Consider the following 21,264-nt stretch of genomic DNA (forward strand, 5'->3'; position numbering starts at 1 on the left):
GGGGCTCAAAGGCCTCTGCAGCCTTCCCCAGGGCTGGGGCTTGGGGAGGGCTTCCTCAGGCGCTGCCCCAGAGTCAGGCTGCACATTGGCTTGGAGGACAGGCCTTTCCTCTGGGACTGTGAGGCCCAGAGTGCCCACCCGGATCTGCACCTCTGACCTCACAAAGGGCTGCTTCAGAACTCGGTCTCCATGGCACCGCTGGCCAGACGAGGGATGTTATTTTGGGCAGTGCATCCGGACTTGGCTCAAGTGGCACCAGCCAAACCCCAGCCTTACTGACCTCTCCCCTAGAGGAGCAGGAGCAGTGCTTGAGGCCGCCCTGGGAGGGCTGAGAGGCAGGCTCTGGACTGGGGACACAGGGATAGCCGAGCCCCAGCTGGGAGTGGAAGCTGAGCCAGGGACCGTCTCGGAGGAACAAGATCAAGATGCACTTTAACTGAGAAGCCCCCAAGGCAGAGGCTGAGAATCAGAAGGCATTTCAGCAGAGTGAGTGGGGCTCCAGGCAGGGTGGATGGGGCGGCCTCCTCAGTGCCCAGATCCGGAAGGGCCATTCCTTTGGTACCACACAGGGAGGAGGTGACTGTGGGATTGTTTGGGGAAGGAGCGCTGGCTGGGAGTGGAAGGCCTGGCTTTCTGGCTCTGGTGCAGTCCTGTGTTGCTGTGTGACACAGGCACACACACGCTCTCTCTGAGCCTCAGTTTCCTTACCTGTATACTGGTTGTTGGGAGGACCAGCGGTAGAGCAGAGATGGCAGGGATGTGCTGGGCTGGGCTGTCAGCAGACCATGGGAGTGGGACGAGGAGAGAGCTGAAGACCACCGGCCGTGGACCACAGGGGGAGGAGTGCAGGCCAGAGATGGGTCAGCTGCCAGCTTGCTGCAGTTGTTCCTCCTGCGGAGTCCCCTCCTGCGGGGCTAGAGCTGGGGCTGGAGGGTTTCTGCAGTCAGGGCTGGGGATTAGAGTCTGTGCTGCAGCTAGAGGGAACTGAGTTAGAGAATGAGGAGGACAGACAGGGTGAGGGGACTTGGGGCTACCTTCATGCTGTCAATTAGAGAGAAAGATAGGAGTACAAAGGGGAATTTTTAGGCAAGGTACAGGATGAAATGAGTTTTCAGAGCCTCATCCTGTGTGTTCACCTTCTGTGTGTGTGTGTGTGTGCGCGCGTGTGTGCATGTGTGTGTGTGTGCAGGTCCTGGACAGTCACAGTTTAAGTTAGCAGCAAGTGGGCTTGAGGTTAAATGTATAGCACGCAAATATGAGGCTGGAGCCACTGAGCAGAGGCTGAGGGCATCTCCACAGTTCAAAGCCGGGCTGCAGACAGGGAAGGTCTGGAGGAGCGCTGGAGGGTCTGGCCTGGGGTTGGGGTCCTGGGGCCAGCATGGGTGGGTGGGGCTCCAGGGCGTCGCCTCATTGGCTGAGCACTGCTCCTCCCTCCCTGTTGCTTGACTGGGTTAAGGGAGTGGCACTAGTAGGAGCTGCCCCAGGGCTTCTCCCCTGGGGGCCAAGGTCTGATAGAAGTGTGGGGCCAAGTTCTGTGTGCTCCAGCCATGGTGACCTCTCTTTGGCTCCTCAGCATCTACAAATCTGAAAGACAAAACATGGTTCAAACATCCAGGCACAGGCGGTAAGTACCCAACCCCCTTCTCCCCCTCTAGCCCCCTGTCCTCCACCCAGCCCACTTCAGTGCCCTTCCTGCTCCACCCTCAGCCTCTTCCTTGGGGTAGCTGTCCCCCCTCTACCTCCTCCTCCCCACCCACCCACTTGCCTCTGAGGTCCCAGAAGAAGAGCATCTTACACCTGTTGCCTGGGCTGGGTCCTAGGGTGAGGGGAGGCTCAGAAAGCCTTGGATGAGGGTCAAGGCATGCAGGTGGCCTTCAACTCAACCGAACTCAGCACCTCTCACCCTCTCAGGCTCCGTTGTCTTTGGGGTGAACAAGAACCAGTCCTTGCAATGGCCAAGGCCCTGCCTATGTAGTCCTTGTTAGCTTTCTGGCCTCCCCGCTCCAGCCCCCTGCTTTCCCTCCTCCAGCCACACTGAGCCACACCGAGTTTCTTTTCTGTTTTGTTTTTTTTTTTTTTTGAGACAGAATCCAACTCTGTCCCCCAGGCTGGAGTGCAATGGCGCGATCTTGGCTCACTGCAACCTCCGCGTCCCGGGTTCAAGCAATTCTCTTTTTTTTTTTTTTTTTTTTTTTTTTGAGACGGAGTCTCGCTCTGTAGCCCAGGCTAGAGTGCAGTGGCCGGATCTCAGCTCACTGCAAGCTCCGCCTCCCGGGTTCACGCCATTCTCCGGCCTCAGCCTCCCGAGTAGCTGGGACTACAGGCGCCTGCCACCTCGCCCGGCTAGTTTTTTGTATTTCTTAGTAGAGACGGGGTTTCACCGTGTTAGCCAGGATGGTCTCGATCTCCTGACCTCGTGATCCACCCGTCTCGGCCTCCCAAAGTGCTGGGATTACAGGCTTGAGCCACCGCGCCCGGCCCAAGCAATTCTCTTGCCTCAGCCTTCTGAGGAGCTGGGATTACAGGATTATAGACACATACTACCACGTCCAGCTAATTTTTTTTTTTTTTTTTTTTTTTTTTTTGGTATTTTTAGTAGAAATGGGGTTTTGCCATGTTGGCCAGGCTGCTCTTGAACTCCTGAACTCAGGTGATCCACCTGCCTCGGTCTCCCAAAAGGTTGGAATTACAGGCGTGAGCCACTGCACCCGGCCTCACATTGACTTTCTTTGCTTTCTTCAAATATCCTGGGAGTCCTCTGATGACTGTTCCCTCCACCTGAGGGGCTTTCTGCAGTTAACATACAGCCCACTCTCATCTCCTTCATGGCTTTGCTCCAACGCCACCTTCTCAACAAGGATTACTCTGACTGCCCTATTTGAAATCACATCCCATCTCCAGCCCCTGCAATCCCAATTCCCCTCTCCTTGCTCTGTTTTTTCCATACGAGCTGGTACCTTCTCTTATACAAATGTACTTGCTTATTACACTTCATTGCTGTCAGATCCACACGAGCAGGAATATTGGGCTGTTGTACACTTGGAAGGAGAGAACGAATAATGCCCCTCTGTTGACATCACTGCCTCCAGCCTATGTCTCTCTCCAGGGCTTTAGATCCTGTTTCTAGAGACCCACTGGTGTCTCACAGGCAACTCAGCTCCTAGATGGAAACGGCCTCCTCCGCCCCCTGCAAGTTCACTCCTCCTGTGCTCTTGGCTCAGTCAGGGGCCCCCTTCTCCTCAGTTGCTCAAGCCAGAAGTCCAGATCATATCCTTGATACTTCCCTCTCCCCTATGTCTCATATCCAGTCACCAATCTCCTAAAATATCTAGAATGTGCACAGCTTCCACCATTCTTTCTACCACCAGCCTACTCCCCCACGGCCATGTCAGGCCACCACCCGCCCATTCTTCAAAACCTCCTTCAGGCCCCACCTCCCACGCCTCCCCTGAGCTCCCCCAGTCCCAGGCTGCTTCTCTCTGCTGATGTTGCCATTACCCATCTCTTCCATTAAACAGAGTGACCCAAGGGTGGAGAGTGGGTTTTAACTTTGTATTCCTGGTGCTTGACTCGTAAGTAGGTGCTCAACAAAAAAAAAATTTTTTTTCTTTTTTGAGACAGAGTCTTGCTCTGTTGCCCAGGCTGGAGTGCAGTGGTGCGATCTCGGCTCACTGCAACTTCTGCTTCTTGGGTTCAAGTGATTCTCATGTCTCAGCCCCCCAGCTGGGATTACAGGCACCTGCCACCAAGCCCAGCTATTTTTTTTTTTTTTTTAAGTGGAAATGGGGTTTTGCCATGTTGGCCAGGCTAGTCTTGATCTCCTGACCTCAAGTGATCCACCTGCCTCGGCCTCCCAAAGTGTTGGGATTACAGGCGTGAGCCACCATGCCTGGACAACAAATGTTTGTTGAATGAAGAAATGTTGGTTAGCAGGTTGAATTGTTGGCTTGTGGTTAGTTGGATAGGTTATGGTTGACCGGTTGATTCGATAATTAAATGAGTTAATAGCTGGTTAACAGGAGAATCAGTTAGTTGGTTTTTGATAGATTAGTCAAAGGGTTAGTAAGCCACCGGGCGTGGTGGCTCACACCTGAATTCCCAGCACCTTGGGAGGCTGAGGCGGGAGGATTGCTTGAGTCCAGGAGTTTGGGACCAGCTTGGGCAACATGGCAAAACCCCATCTCTACAAAAAATAGAAAAAAAATAGCCGGGCATGGTGCGTGCTCCTGTAGTCCCCGCTACTTGGGAGGCTGAGGTGGCAGGATCGCTTGAACCCTGGGAAGTCTAGGCTGCAGTGAGCTGGGACTGTGCCACTGCACTCCAGCCTGGGTGACAGAGTGAGACCCTGTCTCAAAAAAGGAAAGAAAAAGAAAATAAACAAGCGTTAGTGAGTTGTTAGCTATTTAGTTCCTTGGTTAGCAGATTACTTAGGGGATCTGGTTGGCTGTCAGTTCCTTGCTTTGTAGGCTGGCTTTCTTGGGCCCGTCTTCTTAGTCTGTACCCTCTCCTTGAGCTCTGTCGTCTGTGTCCATGGCTCAGAGCACCATCTGTGATTTGCTGACCTCCACATGTGTCTGTAAGTGAGACCACATGACCAGCTGCCTCCTCACTGGCCATTCCACCCGGGTGTCCAGCGGGCTTCTCACACTCAGCATGTCCAGAAAGGGCCTCCTCGTCCGTTCTCCCGCAGCTTCTCTGCTGCGCCCCACACTAGTCATTCCGCTGCCCTAGCCAGGACCTGAGGGCGTCGCTGAGCTGCCCCGCTCCCTTCCCTCTCTAACCGAACACCAATCCTGTCAGCTTGACTGTGCTCTTGTGGCCGTTGGCACTGCCATCTCTGTGGCGCAGGCTGCCACCACTTCTCTACTCGTCTGTGGAGAAGCTGATGCTCACCCTGCCTTAACTCCACTTCCTCCATCCTGGCCTCCACAGGGGAGGCAGCTCTCTTGCTGAAATCCTCCAGTTGGCCCATGGCCCTCTGGTAGAGTTCAGACTCCCTAATGTGGGCCATGGGGCCTTCTGCCACCTGGCCCTGGCCCCTCTCTGCCCATCTCATGCCACCTCCACTCCTCTGTGGCCAGCCCATTCCTGCACATTGGATACTGCCTTAGCTGCAGGCCTTTGCACATGGCAGTCCTATGCCCAGAATGATCCCTGCCTCCCTGGAGGCTCCTTTACCCGCCAGCCTTCTTTTCTTGACCTAGATTTCCTTTTCTCTGGGAGCCTCCTACCTCCTCCTCTAGGCCATTCACTTCCTGCACATGCCCCATGGTGCCCCTCTTCCAGCTGGGGCAGTGCTCATCACACTGCACAGTAATTGCTCTATCTATTGCTTTTCTTCCCACAGGCTGGGATCATACCAGTGTCCCTTACTGCAGCGCCTGAACATTCTAGGCATAGTAGATTCAAGAAATCTTGAGTTCATTGGCTGGTCGGTGGTTATCTGTTGCTTACTGTGTCTTGCCTGCTGTGTGGTGATGAGGAAGGAGCCAGGCTTCCAGGATCCTCTTGGTGTTCTTAGCTTTCTGCTCTGTCCACTTCTCTCCCCTCTTCTGTGGTTGCCTCCAACACTGGAGCTGGGGTTAGATGGGGGCCAGTGGAGGGTCACCTCACACTGCTAGGGAGAGCAGCAGCATTCCTCGGGACTCCTAAATTCCCCTGGCCTCACAGCAGCAAAAAGTAAGCAGAGGGAATGAGAGATGTCCAGGCATGGAATAAAACATCTTCCACTTTTCAGCTGAGACCCTCTGTTCATAGCTCACCCATCCCAGTCCTTGCTCTATTCCTTGCCCCAGAAAAACAAAACAAGGGATGAATAGATGGAGGGGGATGCAGAGTTGCGTGGATAATCCACTGGTCCCCATCCAACTCCAGCTCTCATGCAGCATCGTATAGGGGTCTCATTATCCCATGGCCAGCCTCCTCAGCCCTGAAGAAGAGACCCTGCCAAGGCAAGCAACAGCCCAAAGACAGTCCTGGGAAGGTACCATAGAAGCAGGGGAGAGGTGGACAGAGCAGGAAACCCAGAACACCAAGGGAATCCTGGAAGCCTGGCTCCTTTCAGCACACAGCAGGCAACGCCCAGCCAATGAACCAAAGATTTATTGAATCTACTATGCCTACTGTGTTCAGGCACTGCAGTGAAGGAAACTGGTATGATCCCAGCCCTTAGGAAGAAAAACAGTTAATTAAGCTTTTTTTTTTTTTTTTTGAGACAGGGTCTCACTCTGTCACCCATGCTGGAGTGCAGTGGTGTGATCTCAGCTCACTGCAACCTCTGCCTTCCAGGCTCAAGCAATCTTCTCACCTCAGCCTCCCCAGTAGCTGGGACCACAGGCATGCACCACCACACCTGACTAATTTTTTTTTTTTTAATAGAGATAAGGTTTTGTCGTGCTGCCCAGGCTGGTCTTGAACTCCTGGGCTCAAGTGATCAGCTTGCCTCAGCTAGTCCTGGGATTACAGGCGTGAGCCACTGTGCCTGGCCTAATTGAGCAATTACATTGCAGTGTGATGAGCATTGCCCCAGCTGAAAGAGTGGGCACCATGGGGCATGTGGAGGAAGTGAATGGCCTAGAGGAGGGGGTAGGCCGCTCTCCCAGAGAAAGGGAAATTTAGGTCAAGGAAAGAAGGCTGGCAGGTAAAGGAGCCTCTGGGGATGCAGGGGACCATTTTGGGCGTAGGACTGGCATGTGCAAAGGCCTGCAGCTAAGGCAGTACGTGATGTGCAAGGATAGGCTGGCCAGAGGAGTTGAGGGGCTAGTGTCAGCTTCTGGGCATGCAGACAGTGAGAGAGCAGAGTGACTAGTCTAAACAAGCACTAAGGCCACACTTAGAGGTATCTGTATCCCTCTTCTTCCCCCCCACTTTTTTTCTGTTTTTGAGACGGAGTCTCCCTCTTGTTGCCCAGGCTGGAATGCAGTGGTGAGATCTTGGCTCACCGAAATCTCCGCCTTCTGTGTTCAAGCGATTCTCCTGCCTCAGCCTCTGAAGTAGCTGGGATTACAGGCATGTGCCACCATGCCTGGCTTATTTTGTATTTTTTAGTAGAGATGGGGTTTCTCCATGTTGGTCAGGCTGGTCTCGAACTCCCCACCTCAGGTGATCTGCCCACCGTGGCATTCCAAAGTGCTGGGATTATAGGCATGAGCCACTGGGCCCGGCCCCTCTTCTTCCTCTTTATCCTCCATCCCCACCCCACCACCTTCCCCAAACTCCAGTCCTATACCTCTCCCTATACGCAGATTTGGGACCTGTTACTCACTGTTTCATCTACCTGTCCATCTAATTGTGCACTTCACTAAATAAAATATATATTAAGTGCCAGGCACTTTGGGAAGCTTTGAGGATCTAGTTGAGAGTAAGACAGATTCCCCAGTTTTCACTCATTCAACAAATATTTATTGTACATCTACTACGGCCTGGCATTGTGCTAGGCACTGAAGATACACCAGGAAGTAAGATCCAGTCCTTCCTTTTCTCCCTCCCTCTCTCTTGATCATTCATTCATTCACTCACTCTCTCACAAACCTCTGTTTGCACTGACCTGGTTGCAGAGCCTGGTGCATTTTGCTGACCCCTTCATCTTTGACAGAACCTGGTACATGTTTCAGCGCTCAGTGCTGTTTATAGAGCTCGGCAGCAGACTTTGTCACACCTCATGCTGTTTGTAGAGTGTCTCACTGTTGCCAGGCCCTGGCCTGTGACCCCAAAGTTCTGGCTCTAGCAGATAGGCAGACAGACAGATGGATAGACATAGACAACTGAGCTCCACTTTCCAGTCTGCTCTCTCCTACCCTGCTTTTTCCCAGAGACTTGTTGGCATCGTGGATCGCACTTTCAGCTCCCCACCTGCCCCTCTGCAAAGTGGTTTCATTAGTGTGCCATTTTTACTGGTCCAGTCCCAACTAGAAGGAGCATGGCCTGGCTGTCTACCCCGTTCCTCTCCATGTCCCCATGGCTCTCAAGTGTCTCCAATTCCAGCTGTCCCAGCTGCCCTGGGCAAGAGGAGGTGTGTGTGGTGAGGCTGCTGGGTTACCCATTAACTCAGTTGTGAGTTGAAGAGCCAATGGGCAGCAGGCAGACTTGAGTCTTCTTTCTGTCCATGGGCTCGGGTCACTGTCTCAGGTCCACCCGTGGCTCCAAAATGGTCTCCTGGTCCGTGATAGCAAAGATCCAGGAAATACTGCAGAAGAAGATGGTGCGAGAGTTCCTGGCCGAGTTCATGAGCACGTATGTCATGATGGTGAGTGGGTGGGCAGCACGAAGTGGGTGGGGCTCCACCAGGGCCATCCATGACCCCCTCCCCATGCTGACCCTGTAAGTCACATTGTCCATTCCTTGCCTCTGAGCTGGGAGCCAGGGGAAGCAGCAGAGGAAAGTAAAGAGGTGGGGGGCCTTTCTCATCAAGTCTATTTGGACAGAAAGGCTCATAATATGTGGGGGTCGAATGAAACCATGCACTGGGGTATCAGGGGCATGGCTGGAAATGGGGAGAAGGGAAACCCAGGGTGAAGAGATTGAAGAGGCCCAGGTGCAGTGGCTCATGCCTGTAATCTCAGCACTTTGGGAGGCTGAGGCAGGTGGATCACCTGAGGTCAGGAGTTTGAAACCTGCCTGGCCAACACGGTGAAACCCCGTCTCTACTAAAAATACAAAAATTAGCTGGGCATGGTGGTGGACGCCTGTAATCTCAGCTATTCAGAGGCTGAGGCAGGAGAATCACTTGAACCTAGAAGGCAGAGGTTGGAGTGAGCTGAAATCACATCATTGCACTCCAGTCTGGGCGACAGGAGTGAAATTCTGTCTCAAAAAAAAAAAAAAGAAAAGAAAGAAAGATATTGGCCGGGCGCGGTGGCTCAAGCCTGTAATCCCAGCACTTTGGGAGGCCGAGACAGGCGGATCACGAGGTCAGGAGATCGAGACCATCCTGGCTAACACAGTGAAACCCCGTCTCTACTAAAAAATACAAAAAACTAGCTGGGTGAGGTGGCGGGTGCCTGTAGTCCCAGCTACTTGGGAGGCTGAGGCAGGAGAATGGCGTAAACCCGGGAGGCGGAGCTTGCAGTGAGCTGAGATCCAGCCACTGCACTCCAGCCTGGGCGACAGAGCGAGACTCTGTCTCAAAAAAAAAAGAAAAAAAAAGAAAGAGAGATATTGAAGAGAAACTTGATGATCAGGCTCTGAGAATGAATCCAGAGGGCACTGGGCGATGTTGAAGGCTGGCAAGCAGGGGAGTGACATGATCAGATTTGGATTTTAAAGGTAATTTTGGGTGCAGTGTGGAGCAAAAGCAGGACAGGCACGGCTGGCAAGAGGGAACCACTTAAGAGGCTGTTTCTGATCTGGGACAGAGAGAGGGTGATGACTGGTCTGGGGTTGGAGAAGAAAGCACGTGTTTGAGAGGGCTGTGGAAGATGGAACTGGGGAGACTCTGCCAGCAGAAGATGTGGGCAAAGCGCTGATGAGCTGTTCTGGAGCACGGGGCCCAGCACAGGGTGAGAGGCGAGATGCCCATGGGGAAATCCAGGAGATAGTTAAACACAGGCAAGGGGCTGGAGCTCAGGAGAGGCTTGGTCTGGAAGGAAAAAGTTGAAGTTCATCATAACACAGGTGGTGATTGTCGACATTGTCCAGAGAGAGTGTACAGAAAGAGAAAAGGATGGTTTGAGGACAGAGCCCTGAGGAATGAAGAGGTGCACGCAAAAGAGCCTGAGAAGGAATGGTCAGAGAGGTGGGAGGAGACCCAGAGCAGACTGCATGACAGAGGGGGGCAGTGGTTCCACCAGGAAGAAGCTGTCAGCAGATGGGCCACGCAAGGTGAGCACTGGCAAGAAGCCTTAGGGTTTGGCAACGTGGAGGCTGCTGGTAACCTTGACAAGGGCTCTTCTTAGTGTGTGACTGGGACAGAATCCAGACTGCAGGCGGGATGTGAGGTTGCTCCCTCTCCACCTGCTTCAGCCCTGCCACTTACCACAGCGAGCCTCTGCCCTTAACACGACTGTAGCCATGTTTACTGCATCTTATGCAGGGTCCAGGTCTAGAAAAAGAAGGGGCAGCCTCTGGGAAGGGAAGCCAAGGCAGCCAGGTGCATGCTAGAGGAAGGTGGGGTGAGAGAGAATGTTTGTGTGTGTGGTAGCGCCCATGGATCTCAAGGGAGAGAGGAAATCAGAACACCAGGGTTCTTAGCCTGACCCTGCCAGTGAGTCACCGGTTGGCCTTGGGCAGGTCTCTCCCTGGCTTAAAGCCTGACTTCTCACTTATATTGTGTAGAATTAGGACTTCACGGGCTTTGGAGCTGTGTTTGAATCCTAGCTCTGTTATCTTCTAGCTGTGTGACCATCCACAAGTATCTTAACTGTTCACAAATTTACCTTTCTTGTTTTTGAGACAGGGTCTCACTCTGTCTCCTAGGATGGAGTGCAGTGGCACAATCTCGGCTCACTGCAGCCTCCACCTCCCATACTCACGTGACTCTCTTGCCTTAGCCTCCTGAGTAGCTGGGACTACAGGCTCGTACCACTGTGCTCAGCTAATTTTTCTATTTTTAGTAGAGATGGGGTTTCAGCCTGGGTTGGCCAGGCTGGTCTCGAACTCCTAAATTCAGGTGACCTGCCTGCCTCGGCCTCCCAAAGTGCTGGCATTGCTGGTGTGAGTCACCTCGCCCGGCCCACAGCTTTAGCTTCCTTATTGGTTAACAGGAACACTAACACCAAGCTGGAGGACTTGTGTGAAGAATGTCAAGTCTCAGCACCCAGTACACATGTGGTACCCATGTATTGGTTTCTTGTTATTAGGACAGGTGCTCTCAGCTGCTGTCTCCTCTCTGCCTCTGGCCCTCCCCTGCTCCTCTCTTACCTCCCCACCTGCTTTGGCTCCTGAGCTGTGAGGACAGCAGCTAGATCCTGTCCCTCCTTAATCCAGGGCAAAGTAATTCACTTATCACAAGACATTCCAGTCCCATGAGGGCTGTTAACCCTTGGAACCTCGGAGGCAGGAGGGTGGGTCCTCTGAGAGCTGTTAGGGAAATAGGCACTGCCCACATGCTTGATATCTGCCCACATCTCTGTTTCTCTTCCTTTTATTGAGATTTTCATTGAGCACCTAACGCATCCCGGGCTTTGTGATGGGAAGCACCTTACGTGAAGCATCTTCCCAAATCCTCGCAATAGCCCTGTGAAGTAGGTACTATTATTATCCCAGTTTCACAGATGGGAAAACTGAGTCTCCTTGAGACTAAGCCTCTTGCCCAAGGTCACACTTTAAGTCAAGATTAAATCCAGTGCAGTCTAATATCAGTCTTTTTTTTTTTTTTTTTTGAGATACAGTCTTACTGTGTCATAGTGGTGCGATCTCGGCTCACTGCAACCTCCACCTCCCGGGTTCAAGCGATTCTTGTGCCTCAGCCTCTGGAGTAGCTGGAATTACAGGTGCATGCCACCATGCCCAGCCGATTTTTGTATTTTTAGGAGGGACGAGGTTTCACCATGTTGTCAAGGCTGGTCTTGAACTCCTGACCTCAAGTGATCCTCCCGCCTCGGCCACCCAAAGTGCTGAGATTACAGGCGTGAGTCACCGTGCCTGGCCTAATATCACAGTCTTGACCCTTAACCTCTATGCTCTGTCCCTTAGCTTAAATATGGCCAGCTTTTAAAGACTCTGGCTTGTCGATGCTCCCCCAGCCAGGGTAAGGTCCTCATTTTCAGGTAGTTCAAGACGCCTCTCTCGGCCTCAGTTTCCCCATCTATAGAGTGGGAGAAAAATTCTTGCTGTGCAGATTTGCTGTGAGAATTGAAGACAGTAGCGCTTTAAAAGAACTTTGTGAGGTGTAAGCCTATGTCGGACATTGTGTTGTTGTTATTTTTAGTTGCCAGGCTGTGCCAAGAAGTGAGGGCTTTTTTTTTTTTTTAAATATATATATAGGAATTTCAGTGAGTCACCAGGGTGAAGGTTTTGCCAAAAAGCTAGTGTGACCTTGGCCCCATTTACTGCAGCCGGGACGAGGGAAGCGGACTGATCCATGTTGCAGCTTCCAGGGGTGTTGCCCTTGGAGCTGGCCTCCTGGCTGTCGGGGAGACTTGGATGGGCTGGGCCACATTCACTGATCAGGGAGAGGAGGGGCTGGAGCCATCCGGGCCCCGGAAAACCAGCCGTACACGTGAGCCATGGGGCAAAGGTTGTAGATCACATGCTACAGGGGCCAAGAGAGTGGCAACTCAGGGCGGTGGGGACTTTGGCTGGCTGCTGAGTGCCAATCTGTGCGAGGCTGTAGCTGCTGCCACTCCAGCTGACTGTTGCCATGGAGGGTGGAATGCAGGCCAGTGTTGCCTGAGCTGCTCATTTTTCAAGAGAGACGGAAACTTCTGTTCTTCAAAACCAAGTTATCTAAACAAAACCTGTGTGCTGGATGAATTAGGGCATGACTTGCCAGTTGGCAACCCTGACACAGGGAATCATGTGGGGTTCATTCGCTCACCCATTTTTTTTTTTGAGACCGAGTCGCACCCTGTTGCCCAGGCTGGAGTGTAGTGGCGCCATCTCGGCTCACTGCTCTGCCTCTTGGGTTCAAGCGATTCTCCTGCCTCAGCCTCCCAAGTAGCTGGGATTACAGGTGTGTGCCACCACGCCTGGCTAATTTTTTGTATCTTTAGTAGAGATGGGGTTTCACCATGTTGGCCAGGCAGGTCTTGAACTCCTGACCTCATGATCTGCCTGCCTCGGCCTCCCAAAGTGCTGGGATTACACCACACCCGGCCTATGCTCATTCAGTATTTTTAGCACATGGTATTGGAGTGGGGGAAAGGCCATGGGGGCCCCTGTTTTCAGACCCTCCATGCCTGCTCCAGTCCCTCTACCTCCTTATCCCGCCAGCCTGTCAACCTGTCCTGGCCTCACTCCCCACTGCACCCACATCTGTTCCTGCCCTCCCCTGCTATACGTTATCTTGGATCTGAAGGCAGCCCAGCTCTGGGTTCCCCCTTTCTGTCCTGGGGCTTCTGAGGGACCCAGTGGGGCCTGCTCAACTGCCTCTCCCCCACCATATCTGGGCTATTTCACATGTTCTCAGACTTCCCCAAATCTGCTCTGTACTCTGACTTTATTTGCTTATTTATTTATTTTATTTTATTTTATTTTATTTTATTTTATTTATTTATTTTTTTTTTTGAGACGGAGTCTTGCTCTGCCGCCCAGGCTGGAGTACAGTGGCCGGATCTCAGCTCACTGCAAGCTCCGCCTCCCGGGTTCCCGCCATTCTCCTGCCTCAGCCTCCCGAGTAGCTGGGACTACAGGCGCCTGCCACCTCGCCCGGCTAGTTTTTTGTATTTTTAGTAGAGACGGGGTTTCACCGTGTTAGCCAGGATGGTCTCGATCTCCTGACCTCGTGATCCGCCCATCTCGGCCTCCCAAAGTGCTGGGATTACAGGCTTGAGCCACCGCGCCCGGCCTATTTTATTTTTTAAAATAAGCAAATGGCTTGACCTGCTGCTTGACAGGTAAAATAATCAACACTTCCTGTGGTGTTCACCTCACCCTCTTGTCCCTCTCACCACCAGACCCATTAACCACATATGTATCCACATATCACCCCTTGGCTGGGGTGGGGTCCTCTCCTTCCTGGAGGACCCCTCCACTTCTGCACCAATCCAGCTGTCCAGCCTACTCAGGTACTTCACACTGTCACTTTATTCTCTCCTTTATCTTCAGCCTGTCCCTCTCTCAGCCTATAAACATACCGAAGTTTCTCCACTGAAAACAACACAAAACGAAACCTCCCTCCCCTCACCCTGTCAGCCCCTTCGCGGATCCTGTTCTCTCTCCCCTGCTCCTCAGGCGAGTTCTCAAAGAGGAGTCTACACTGGTGCCTTTCAACTCTTTGCTGCCACCTCCTCACCTCTCCAGCTCTGGAACCCGGCTTCTGCCTCCACAGCTGGATGACGCAGTGCTCACCATGTTCCTAATGACTGCTGGATTGTCACATTAAAAAAAAAAGCATGCTTTCTAGGCCTGTACGCACTTGACCTAGAAGCTCCATGCGACAGTGTGGACCGCACCTTCCTTGGGAAACTCTGTTTCTCCTCGGCATCCATGGCACATTCTCTCTCTGTTCCTCTCCCATTTCAACACCTGCTTCACAGTTGAGGTTTCCAGCGTCCACCCATGAGTGTGATGTGTGGCTCTATGGGCAGCCCCAGCTACCTTTTGTTTTTGTTTTTGTTTTTGATAAGGAGTCTTGCTCTGTCATCCAGGCTGGAGTGCAGTGGCTCGATCTTGGCTGACTGCAACCTCCGCCTCCCGGGTTCAAGCAATTCTCCTGTCTCAGCCTTCTGAGTAGCTGGGATTACAGGCGAGTGCCACCACGCCTGGCTAATTTGTGTATTATTAGTAGAGACGGGGTTTTGTCATGCTGGTCTTGAACTCCTAACCCAAAGTGATCTGTCCACCTTGGCCTCCCAAAGTGCTGGGATTGCAGGCGTGAGCCACCGCGCCTGGCCTGGTCTGCCTTCTTACCCTGTACCCCCTCCTGGGGCCTTCTCCACTGACGGCTTTGACTTCGGCCCTCATGTCCACAATTCTCCAGGTTTTCTCTTTCATCAACGCTAGAACAAAGCTCTCCAGGGGAAATACAATACAAGCCATCTATATAATTTAAATTTTTCTAGTATCCACACTGAAAATGTAAAAAGCAACAGGTGAAATTAATTTTAATAATTAACCCATATATCCAAAATCCTATTTCAAGATGTAGTCAGTGTAAAATTATTAGGATATTCTGGCCAGGCATGGTGGCTCAAACCTGTAATCCCAGCACTCTGGGAGGCTGAGGTGAGAGCATTACTTGAGGCCAGGAGCTCGAGACCAGCCTGGGCAACATAGTGACACCTCATCTCCACACAAAATAAATTGAAAGGCCGGGCGCAGTGACTCACGCCTGTAATCCCAGCACTTTGGGAGGCTGAGGTGGGTGGATCACGAGGTCAGGATATCGAGACCATCCTGGCTAACACGGTGAAACCCCATCTCTACTAAACCTATAAAAAATTAGCCGGGTGTAGTGGCAGGTGCCTATAGTCCCAGCTGCTCAGGAGGCTGAGGCAGGAGAATGGCGTGAACCCAGGAAGCAGAGCTTGCAGTGAGTGGGAGATCGTGCCACTGCACTCTAGAGACTTTGTCTCAAAAAATAAATAAATAGAAAAAATTAGCTGGGGCCCGGCACAGTGGCTCATGCCTGTAATCCCAGCACTTTGGGAGGCTGACGCAGGCGATCATCTGAGGTCAGGTGTTTGAGACTAGCCTGGCCAACATGGTGAAACCCTGTCTCTACTAAAAATACAACAAAACAGCTGGGCATGGTGGTGTGCACCTATAACCTCAACTACTTGGGAGGCTGAGGCAGGGGAATCACTTGAACCAGGGAGTTGGAGGTTGCAGTGAGCCGAGATCGCACCACTGCACTCCAGCTTGGGCAACAGAGCAAGGCTCTGTCTAAAAAAAAAAAAAAAAAAAAAAAAAAAAAATTGGCTGGGTGCCGTGGCACATGCCCATAGTCCCAACTACTTGGGAGACTGAGGTGGGAGGATCATTTGAACCCAGGAGATGGAGGGTGCAATGAGCCCTGGTCACAGCACTGCACTCCAGCCTGGGTGATAGAGCAAAACCCTGTCTCAAAAATCAATCAATCAAACAAACAAACAAACAAAACAGAGGCACGAGAGAGTAAGGCATGCGTGGAGCAGCGCAGTTGTTTGGTTTGAGGCCATCTGGCATAGGTAACTGCCTAGATTTAGTCCTGGCTCACCATGTACAGGCTGTGTGACCTTGGACAAGCCATTCAAGTTCTCTAAGCTTCAGGTTACTCAGCTGTCAAGTAGGGGAGAATAATAGTACCTAACTCATAACATTGGCGTGTAAGGGTTAAAGGAGGTGATCAGTATAACTTGCTGACATGTAGGCAGTGCTCAATAAATGGTTATTATTATTTAGTAGCAATACTATTGCTGAATGGAAAGAATATTGGGGCAGATATGAAACAGGCAGAAAGGATGAAATTATGCAGGGTCTTAAATGGTGGCCTACTGAGTTTGGACTTCATCCTAGAAGTGGAGGGGAGCCAGTGAGTGAGCCCGGGAAGACACGATGGGGTTTTTGTTAGGAAGGTCACTCTGGCTGCAAGGAGGAGGCTGGGTAAGATTTGGGGAGAATGTAAGCAGAGCTGATTTGGTGTTGGGGAGGATAGCGAGGAAGCTCCCATTTGCAACATCTGAGTTTCTGGCTCTGCCAACGGGGATGGGGAACATAGAGTGAGGAGCAGGTGTGCTGTGAGATGGCAAACCTTCAACAGAACCTGAGACGCCCGTGGAACACCAGGAGAGTTCCAGTGGGGATTTGCAAATAGGGATCTGGCTTCCCAGCGGAGATGATGGGAATTTTACTGCATCAAGCATAGCTGAAGCTGTCGATGTGGTAAAACCATGCCTGAAAAGACCTTTGGAAAATCAGGAGGTTGCTGAAGCCCTTGGAGAGAGCTTTGGTGTCTGTGACATGTGGAAGTGGAAGCCAGATTGACGAGGGGGTGCGAGGGAAGGGGTGAAGCAGCTGGACAGCGTGTTCTCTCATGCAGCCTGACTGAAACAGGAAGGGGGCATCCTGGAGAAGGACACTGGGCAGGGGTGGGACAGTTTGCTGGGAAGGATGAGATTCCAGTCTGTGGAAGCCAATCAATGGGAGGATGGAAGGTACTGGGGAGATGGAGGCCTCTGCAGAGGGAGAGGATAGCACAGAGCTAGGGCTGAAGGCAACAGTGGTTCTAGACTGAGGCTAATGGGCCTGAAGGTACGCCCCTTCCCCTGTGAAGGCGGTGTCATCTGAGGAGCCCTGAGGGATGGGCAAGCAGCAGCAGCTTGGAATGCTGCCTGGGGTCAGTGGAAATGAAGCTGAGGGCAAGACAGTTAGGACCCCACTGTTCCAGCATTGTGGAGGTTGGGGTGGAGGGTGTGTGTGTGTGTGTGTGTGTGTGTGTGTGTATGCAGGGAGGGGTTCCTGGCAGAGTCAGGCATGGATGGATTTGGAGGTCCCTTAAAGAAACTTCCTTCAGGCCGGGCGCGGTGGCTCAAGCCTGTAATCCCAGCACTTTGGGAGGCCGAGACGGGCGGATCACGAGGTCGGGAGATTGAGACCATCCTGGCTAACACGGTGAAACCCCGTCTCTACTAAAAAAATACAAAAAACTAGCCGGACGAGGTGGCGGGCGCCTGTAGTCCCAGCTACTCGGGAGGCTGAGGCAGGAGAATGGTGTGAACCCGGGAGGCGGAGCTTGCAGTGAGCTGAGATCAGGCCACTGCACTCCAGCCTGGGCGACAGAGCGAGACTCCGTCTAAAAAAAAAAAAAAGAAACTTCCTTCAGGCCAGCCTGAAGTGTGAGGGACTCTGAGAGGGTGCAATCCACATCAGCCATCCGCTCCTCACAGCCCTGCCTTACCCCAAAACTTCAGGTAGGCCTGGGGCTGAGGTGCTTGGATGTCTGTCGTAAGAGCTTCTGACTGCCGCTCCACCTGGCTCTCAGTGGCTCAGGTCTGAGAGGCCTCAGCAGGGGCAAGGAGAGGAGGCAGTAAGGAGGGAAGGCTCTGGGGGAAGAGGGCGTGGCAGAGGATTTTCGAGGCAACGCCAGGGAGGCCCAGGGCACGGGGGTGAGGAGCTAGAACTGAGCTCCAAGCCCTCCTCTGAGGTTGGGGCTTCTGGGCAGGCAGCCCCCTTAGAGGCCCTCCCTTGTAGGTGTTCGGCCTTGGTTCCGTGGCCCATATGGTTCTAAATAAAAAATATGGGAGCTACCTTGGTGTCAACTTGGGTTTTGGCTTCGGAGTCACCATGGGAGTGCACGTGGCAGGCCACATCTCTGGTGAGTGAGCCCAGCCCCTGCCGGACCGGGCAAGATGAGGTGTCCCCAATAGGCTCTTTCCTGCCTGCCTCAGTCAGCCCCTTCGCCAGCACAACCAGTGCCTGAGTCTGGCCACTGGGCAGGAGGAAGTCTCCTCTGAACCCCGTGCCTATGACGTGTCTGCCCCAGATTGTTCCCGGGTCCCCCTGACCCACCATTTTCACTGGCTGGGTCATCTTAGGCAAGTCATCACCTTCTCTGTTCCTCAGTTTCCTTAACAGTGAAACGAAGACGGTGGCCCCGGCCTCACTGGGTGGTTGTGAGGGCTCAGTGAGAGAGCTCTGTCACAGAGCACGCTCTTATACACACTAGCCATCGTTGTTCTCAATACTGTTTGTCACTGTTGTTTGTTTTGCTCTCCCTCCCTGACACACTTGCCTGCTGCCCACAGGGGCCCACATGAACGCAGCTGTGACCTTCGCTAACTGTGCACTGGGCCGTGTGCCCTGGAGGAAGTTTCCGGTCTATGTGCTGGGGCAGTTCCTGGGCTCCTTCCTGGCAGCTGCCACCATCTACACCCTCTTCTACAGTGAGTGTCCTGCCCAGGTGTCCGCCTCTGGCCTCAGCCGCCTCCTATGAAATATGGGCAGACTGGACCTCAGTGTCCTGATTAGTAAAAATAGCTGGGAGAAAAAAGCCCTGGAGCTCCCCCACCCTCTCACCTATAACCTCATTTCTGGGATCCCAGTGGGGCTTAGCTGGGGGCAGGTTCACACGACAGTCTGTGTCTCCGCAGCGGCCATTCTCCACTTTTCGGGTGGACAGCTGATGGTGACCGGTCCCGTCGCTACAGCTGGCATTTTTGCCACCTACCTTCCTGATCACATGACACTGTGGCGGGGCTTCCTGAATGAGGTCAGTGGTCCGGGATGAGTACCCCTCCCCCTGCCCTCCACCCCTGAGGACGGAGCCAGCAGGGAGCCCCTCTGGATAGACAGGACAAGAACTCTGGATGGAGACTGTACCGAGACGTGTCTGTGCTGGTGGGCTTGGATCTGGGGCACTGCTGAGGTCCTGTGGCTTGGGGAGCGGCCCAGGTGAGCTGCCACAGCATCTGCTCCTTAGGCGTGGCTGACCGGGATGCTCCAGCTGTGTCTCTTCGCCATCACGGACCAGGAGAACAACGCAGCACTGCCAGGAACACAGGCGCTGGTGATAGGCATCCTCGTGGTCATTATTGGGGTGTCCCTCGGTATGAACACAGGATATGCCATCAACCCGTCCCGGGACCTGCCCCCTCGCGTCTTCACCTTCATTGCTGGCTGGGGCAAAGAGGTGTTCAGGTACTGCCCCTGCCCAGGCCCATTCCTTCGAGTTTTTCTGTGGTTCCCCTGTGTGTTGAGGGGTGGCGGGTGATGTGAGGGGCAGCGCAGTAGGGTCCTGCTGAACCCCCAGGTGGCCTGGGGAGCAGGAGTGAGTCCCAACATTTCCCCAGGCCAGTACAGATACAGATCCTGCACCTGCACTGGGTGTCAGCCCTGTCCCTGAATAGGGCTGAGGCTGACCGGGTCCCCGGGTTGGGGATGTTTCCCGGGGTAGCCTGGGGATGAATTCTCTGCTCAATCTGTCGTGGGCCGAGGTGGATGAGGGTGCTGTCCTGGGCATCAGCCCCCTCAGCAGGCCTCTGCCTCTTGCCTGCAGTGAAGGGGAGAACTGGTGGTGGGTGCCAGTGGTGGCACCACTTCTGGGTGCCTGTCTAGGTGGCATCATCTACCTGGTCTTCATTGGCTCCACCATCCCACGGGAACCCCTGAAATTGGAGGACTCTGTGGCGTACGAAGACCACGGGATAACCGTATTGCCCAAGATGGGATCTCACGAACCCGCGATCTCTCCCCTCACCCCCGTCTCCGTGAGCCCTGCCAACAGATCTTCAGTCCACCCTGCCCCGCCCTTACATGAATCCATGGCCCTAGAGCACTTCTAAGTAGAGATTATTTGTGATCCCATCCCTTCCCCAATAAAGCAAGGCTTGTCCCACAGCAGTAGCCCCACTTCCTGGGGGCCTCCTGTGGTCAGGCTTCCCTCCTGGGTTCTTCCAGGAGCTCTAGGGCTATGTCTTAGCCCAAGGTGTAGAGGCGAGGCGCCTTGAGTCTTTCACGCCCTGGGAACTGGGGTGCCCCAGGGGGAGAATGGGGAAGAGCTGACCTGTGCCCTCAGTAGCAACAGGGTGAGATGAAAGAATGACAGAAACAGAATGAGGGATTTTCAGGCACGGGGGAAGGAAGGGCTGTTTTGGGGAAAGGACCGTAGCTGGCTGGTGGGGAGCCGGCTTTGGAAATACTTTGAAGGGATCCTGAGATTGGACTCTAGACTCTCCCCTGGTTCTTCCTTTCCCTGAGTTCTGGCCAGTTCTTGGACCAGACAAGGCAAGGTCCAAGAATGTAGATCAGAATTTTTTAGCCTTTATTAGTGCCTTCCCTAGTAGTCTTCTAGATTTTTTTTCCTTAATCACATGAAATTTTAATATCACAGATATACTATATATCTATTTATGTGCTGTATATGTTCTGTGCTTTATACATAAAAAAGAGAAGATTTTTTTTTCACCTCTCCTTTTAAGAATCAGTTTTAATTCCCTTGAGAATGCTTGTTATAGATTGAAGGCTGGTAAGGGGTTGGGCTCCTCTTTCTTCTCCCTGGTGCCAGCGTGCTCCCACATGAAGGAATTGAAAAGGAAGATGCAAAGAGGGAAATCCTTAGAACACATGAAGACACAGGAAGAAGCCTCATAGGGCCCCAAGAGCCCCAGGGAAGCAGCCGCAGAGGTTGGGTGGGGGTGGGGGGCCAGGATCTGCTGACCCTGGGGCCAGGCAGGAGTCACTCTGCTGCCTGGGGCTCAGAAAGCAGCATCACCCATGGTTCCTGTCATTGCTCATGCATTTTGCCTTTCAACAATTATTGTGCACCTACTGTGTGCAGGCCCTGCCTGGACACTGGGGATGTGCAGTGGGTGTGCTGTGCTCTGCCTTTGAGGGTTGCAGTTTAATGGAGAACAGGTAATTATAAGGAAGAAGGTGCGTGCAGAGTGGGAGGCTTGGAGGCTGTGGGGCTCGGGGTGGGGAAACTCACATGCAGCCTCTGGGTCAAGGCCAGGAGGCTTCCCAGGAGGAGACAGAGCAAGGTATGGTGGTGGGGGGTGTCTTTTTTGGGGCTGGGCGCTGCACTTTACAGTTTGAGGGGATGGGCAGAGGAAGCTGGGCTTCGTTCTGGAGGTGGGGGACATGGTGAGGTGAGGTTTAGAAAGCACACCTGAGCCACAGTGTGTAGGATGCTGGAAATGGTGGAGACGGGCCTGCGAAGACTGCCGGGAAGTGATGAGCCAGGAGCAG

At 53.1% G+C, this 21,264-nt stretch overlaps 1 protein-coding gene across 4 annotated transcripts; it reads left to right on the forward strand.

Moving 5' to 3' along the window:
- The first annotated feature begins 175 nt into the window (after positions 1–175).
- Positions 176–19,914, forward strand: AQP7 (aquaporin 7). 4 transcript variants are annotated; one of them, XM_025359491.1, is made up of 9 exons: positions 206–486; positions 1,190–1,326; positions 1,574–1,624; positions 8,128–8,245; positions 17,770–17,893; positions 18,324–18,461; positions 18,669–18,787; positions 18,998–19,215; positions 19,574–19,914. In XM_025359491.1, exons 3-9 carry the CDS (start codon positions 1,599–1,601, stop codon positions 19,857–19,859), a joined length of 1,029 nt encoding a protein of 342 aa, XP_025215276.1. In that variant the 5' UTR covers positions 206–486; positions 1,190–1,326; positions 1,574–1,598; the 3' UTR covers positions 19,860–19,914. The 4 variants fall into 4 exon arrangements, with proteins under 4 accessions (XP_025215275.1, XP_025215278.1, XP_025215277.1 ...); XM_025359490.1 differs by lacking the exon at positions 1,190–1,326 and having other exon boundaries at positions 176–486; XM_025359493.1 differs by lacking the exon at positions 1,190–1,326 and having other exon boundaries at positions 176–486; positions 7,812–8,245; positions 18,998–19,914.
- The last annotated feature ends 1,350 nt before the right edge of the window (positions 19,915–21,264 follow it).

This window comes from Theropithecus gelada, chromosome 15, assembly GCF_003255815.1.
Source record: "Theropithecus gelada isolate Dixy chromosome 15, Tgel_1.0, whole genome shotgun sequence".
Classification (NCBI taxonomy): Eukaryota; Metazoa; Chordata; class Mammalia; order Primates; family Cercopithecidae; genus Theropithecus; species Theropithecus gelada.

Bases quoted from the DNA above. Each gene is read 5' to 3' on its own strand.
- AQP7 (XM_025359490.1), top strand. From the start codon at position 1,599: ATGGTTCAAACATCCAGGCACAGGCG. The intron at 18,788-18,997 runs GTCAGTGGTCCG...TCTGCTCCTTAG, and splicing joins GGCGGGGCTTCCTGAATGAG to GCGTGGCTGACCGGGATGCT. The intron at 19,216-19,573 runs GTACTGCCCCTG...TCTTGCCTGCAG, and splicing joins TGGGGCAAAGAGGTGTTCAG to TGAAGGGGAGAACTGGTGGT.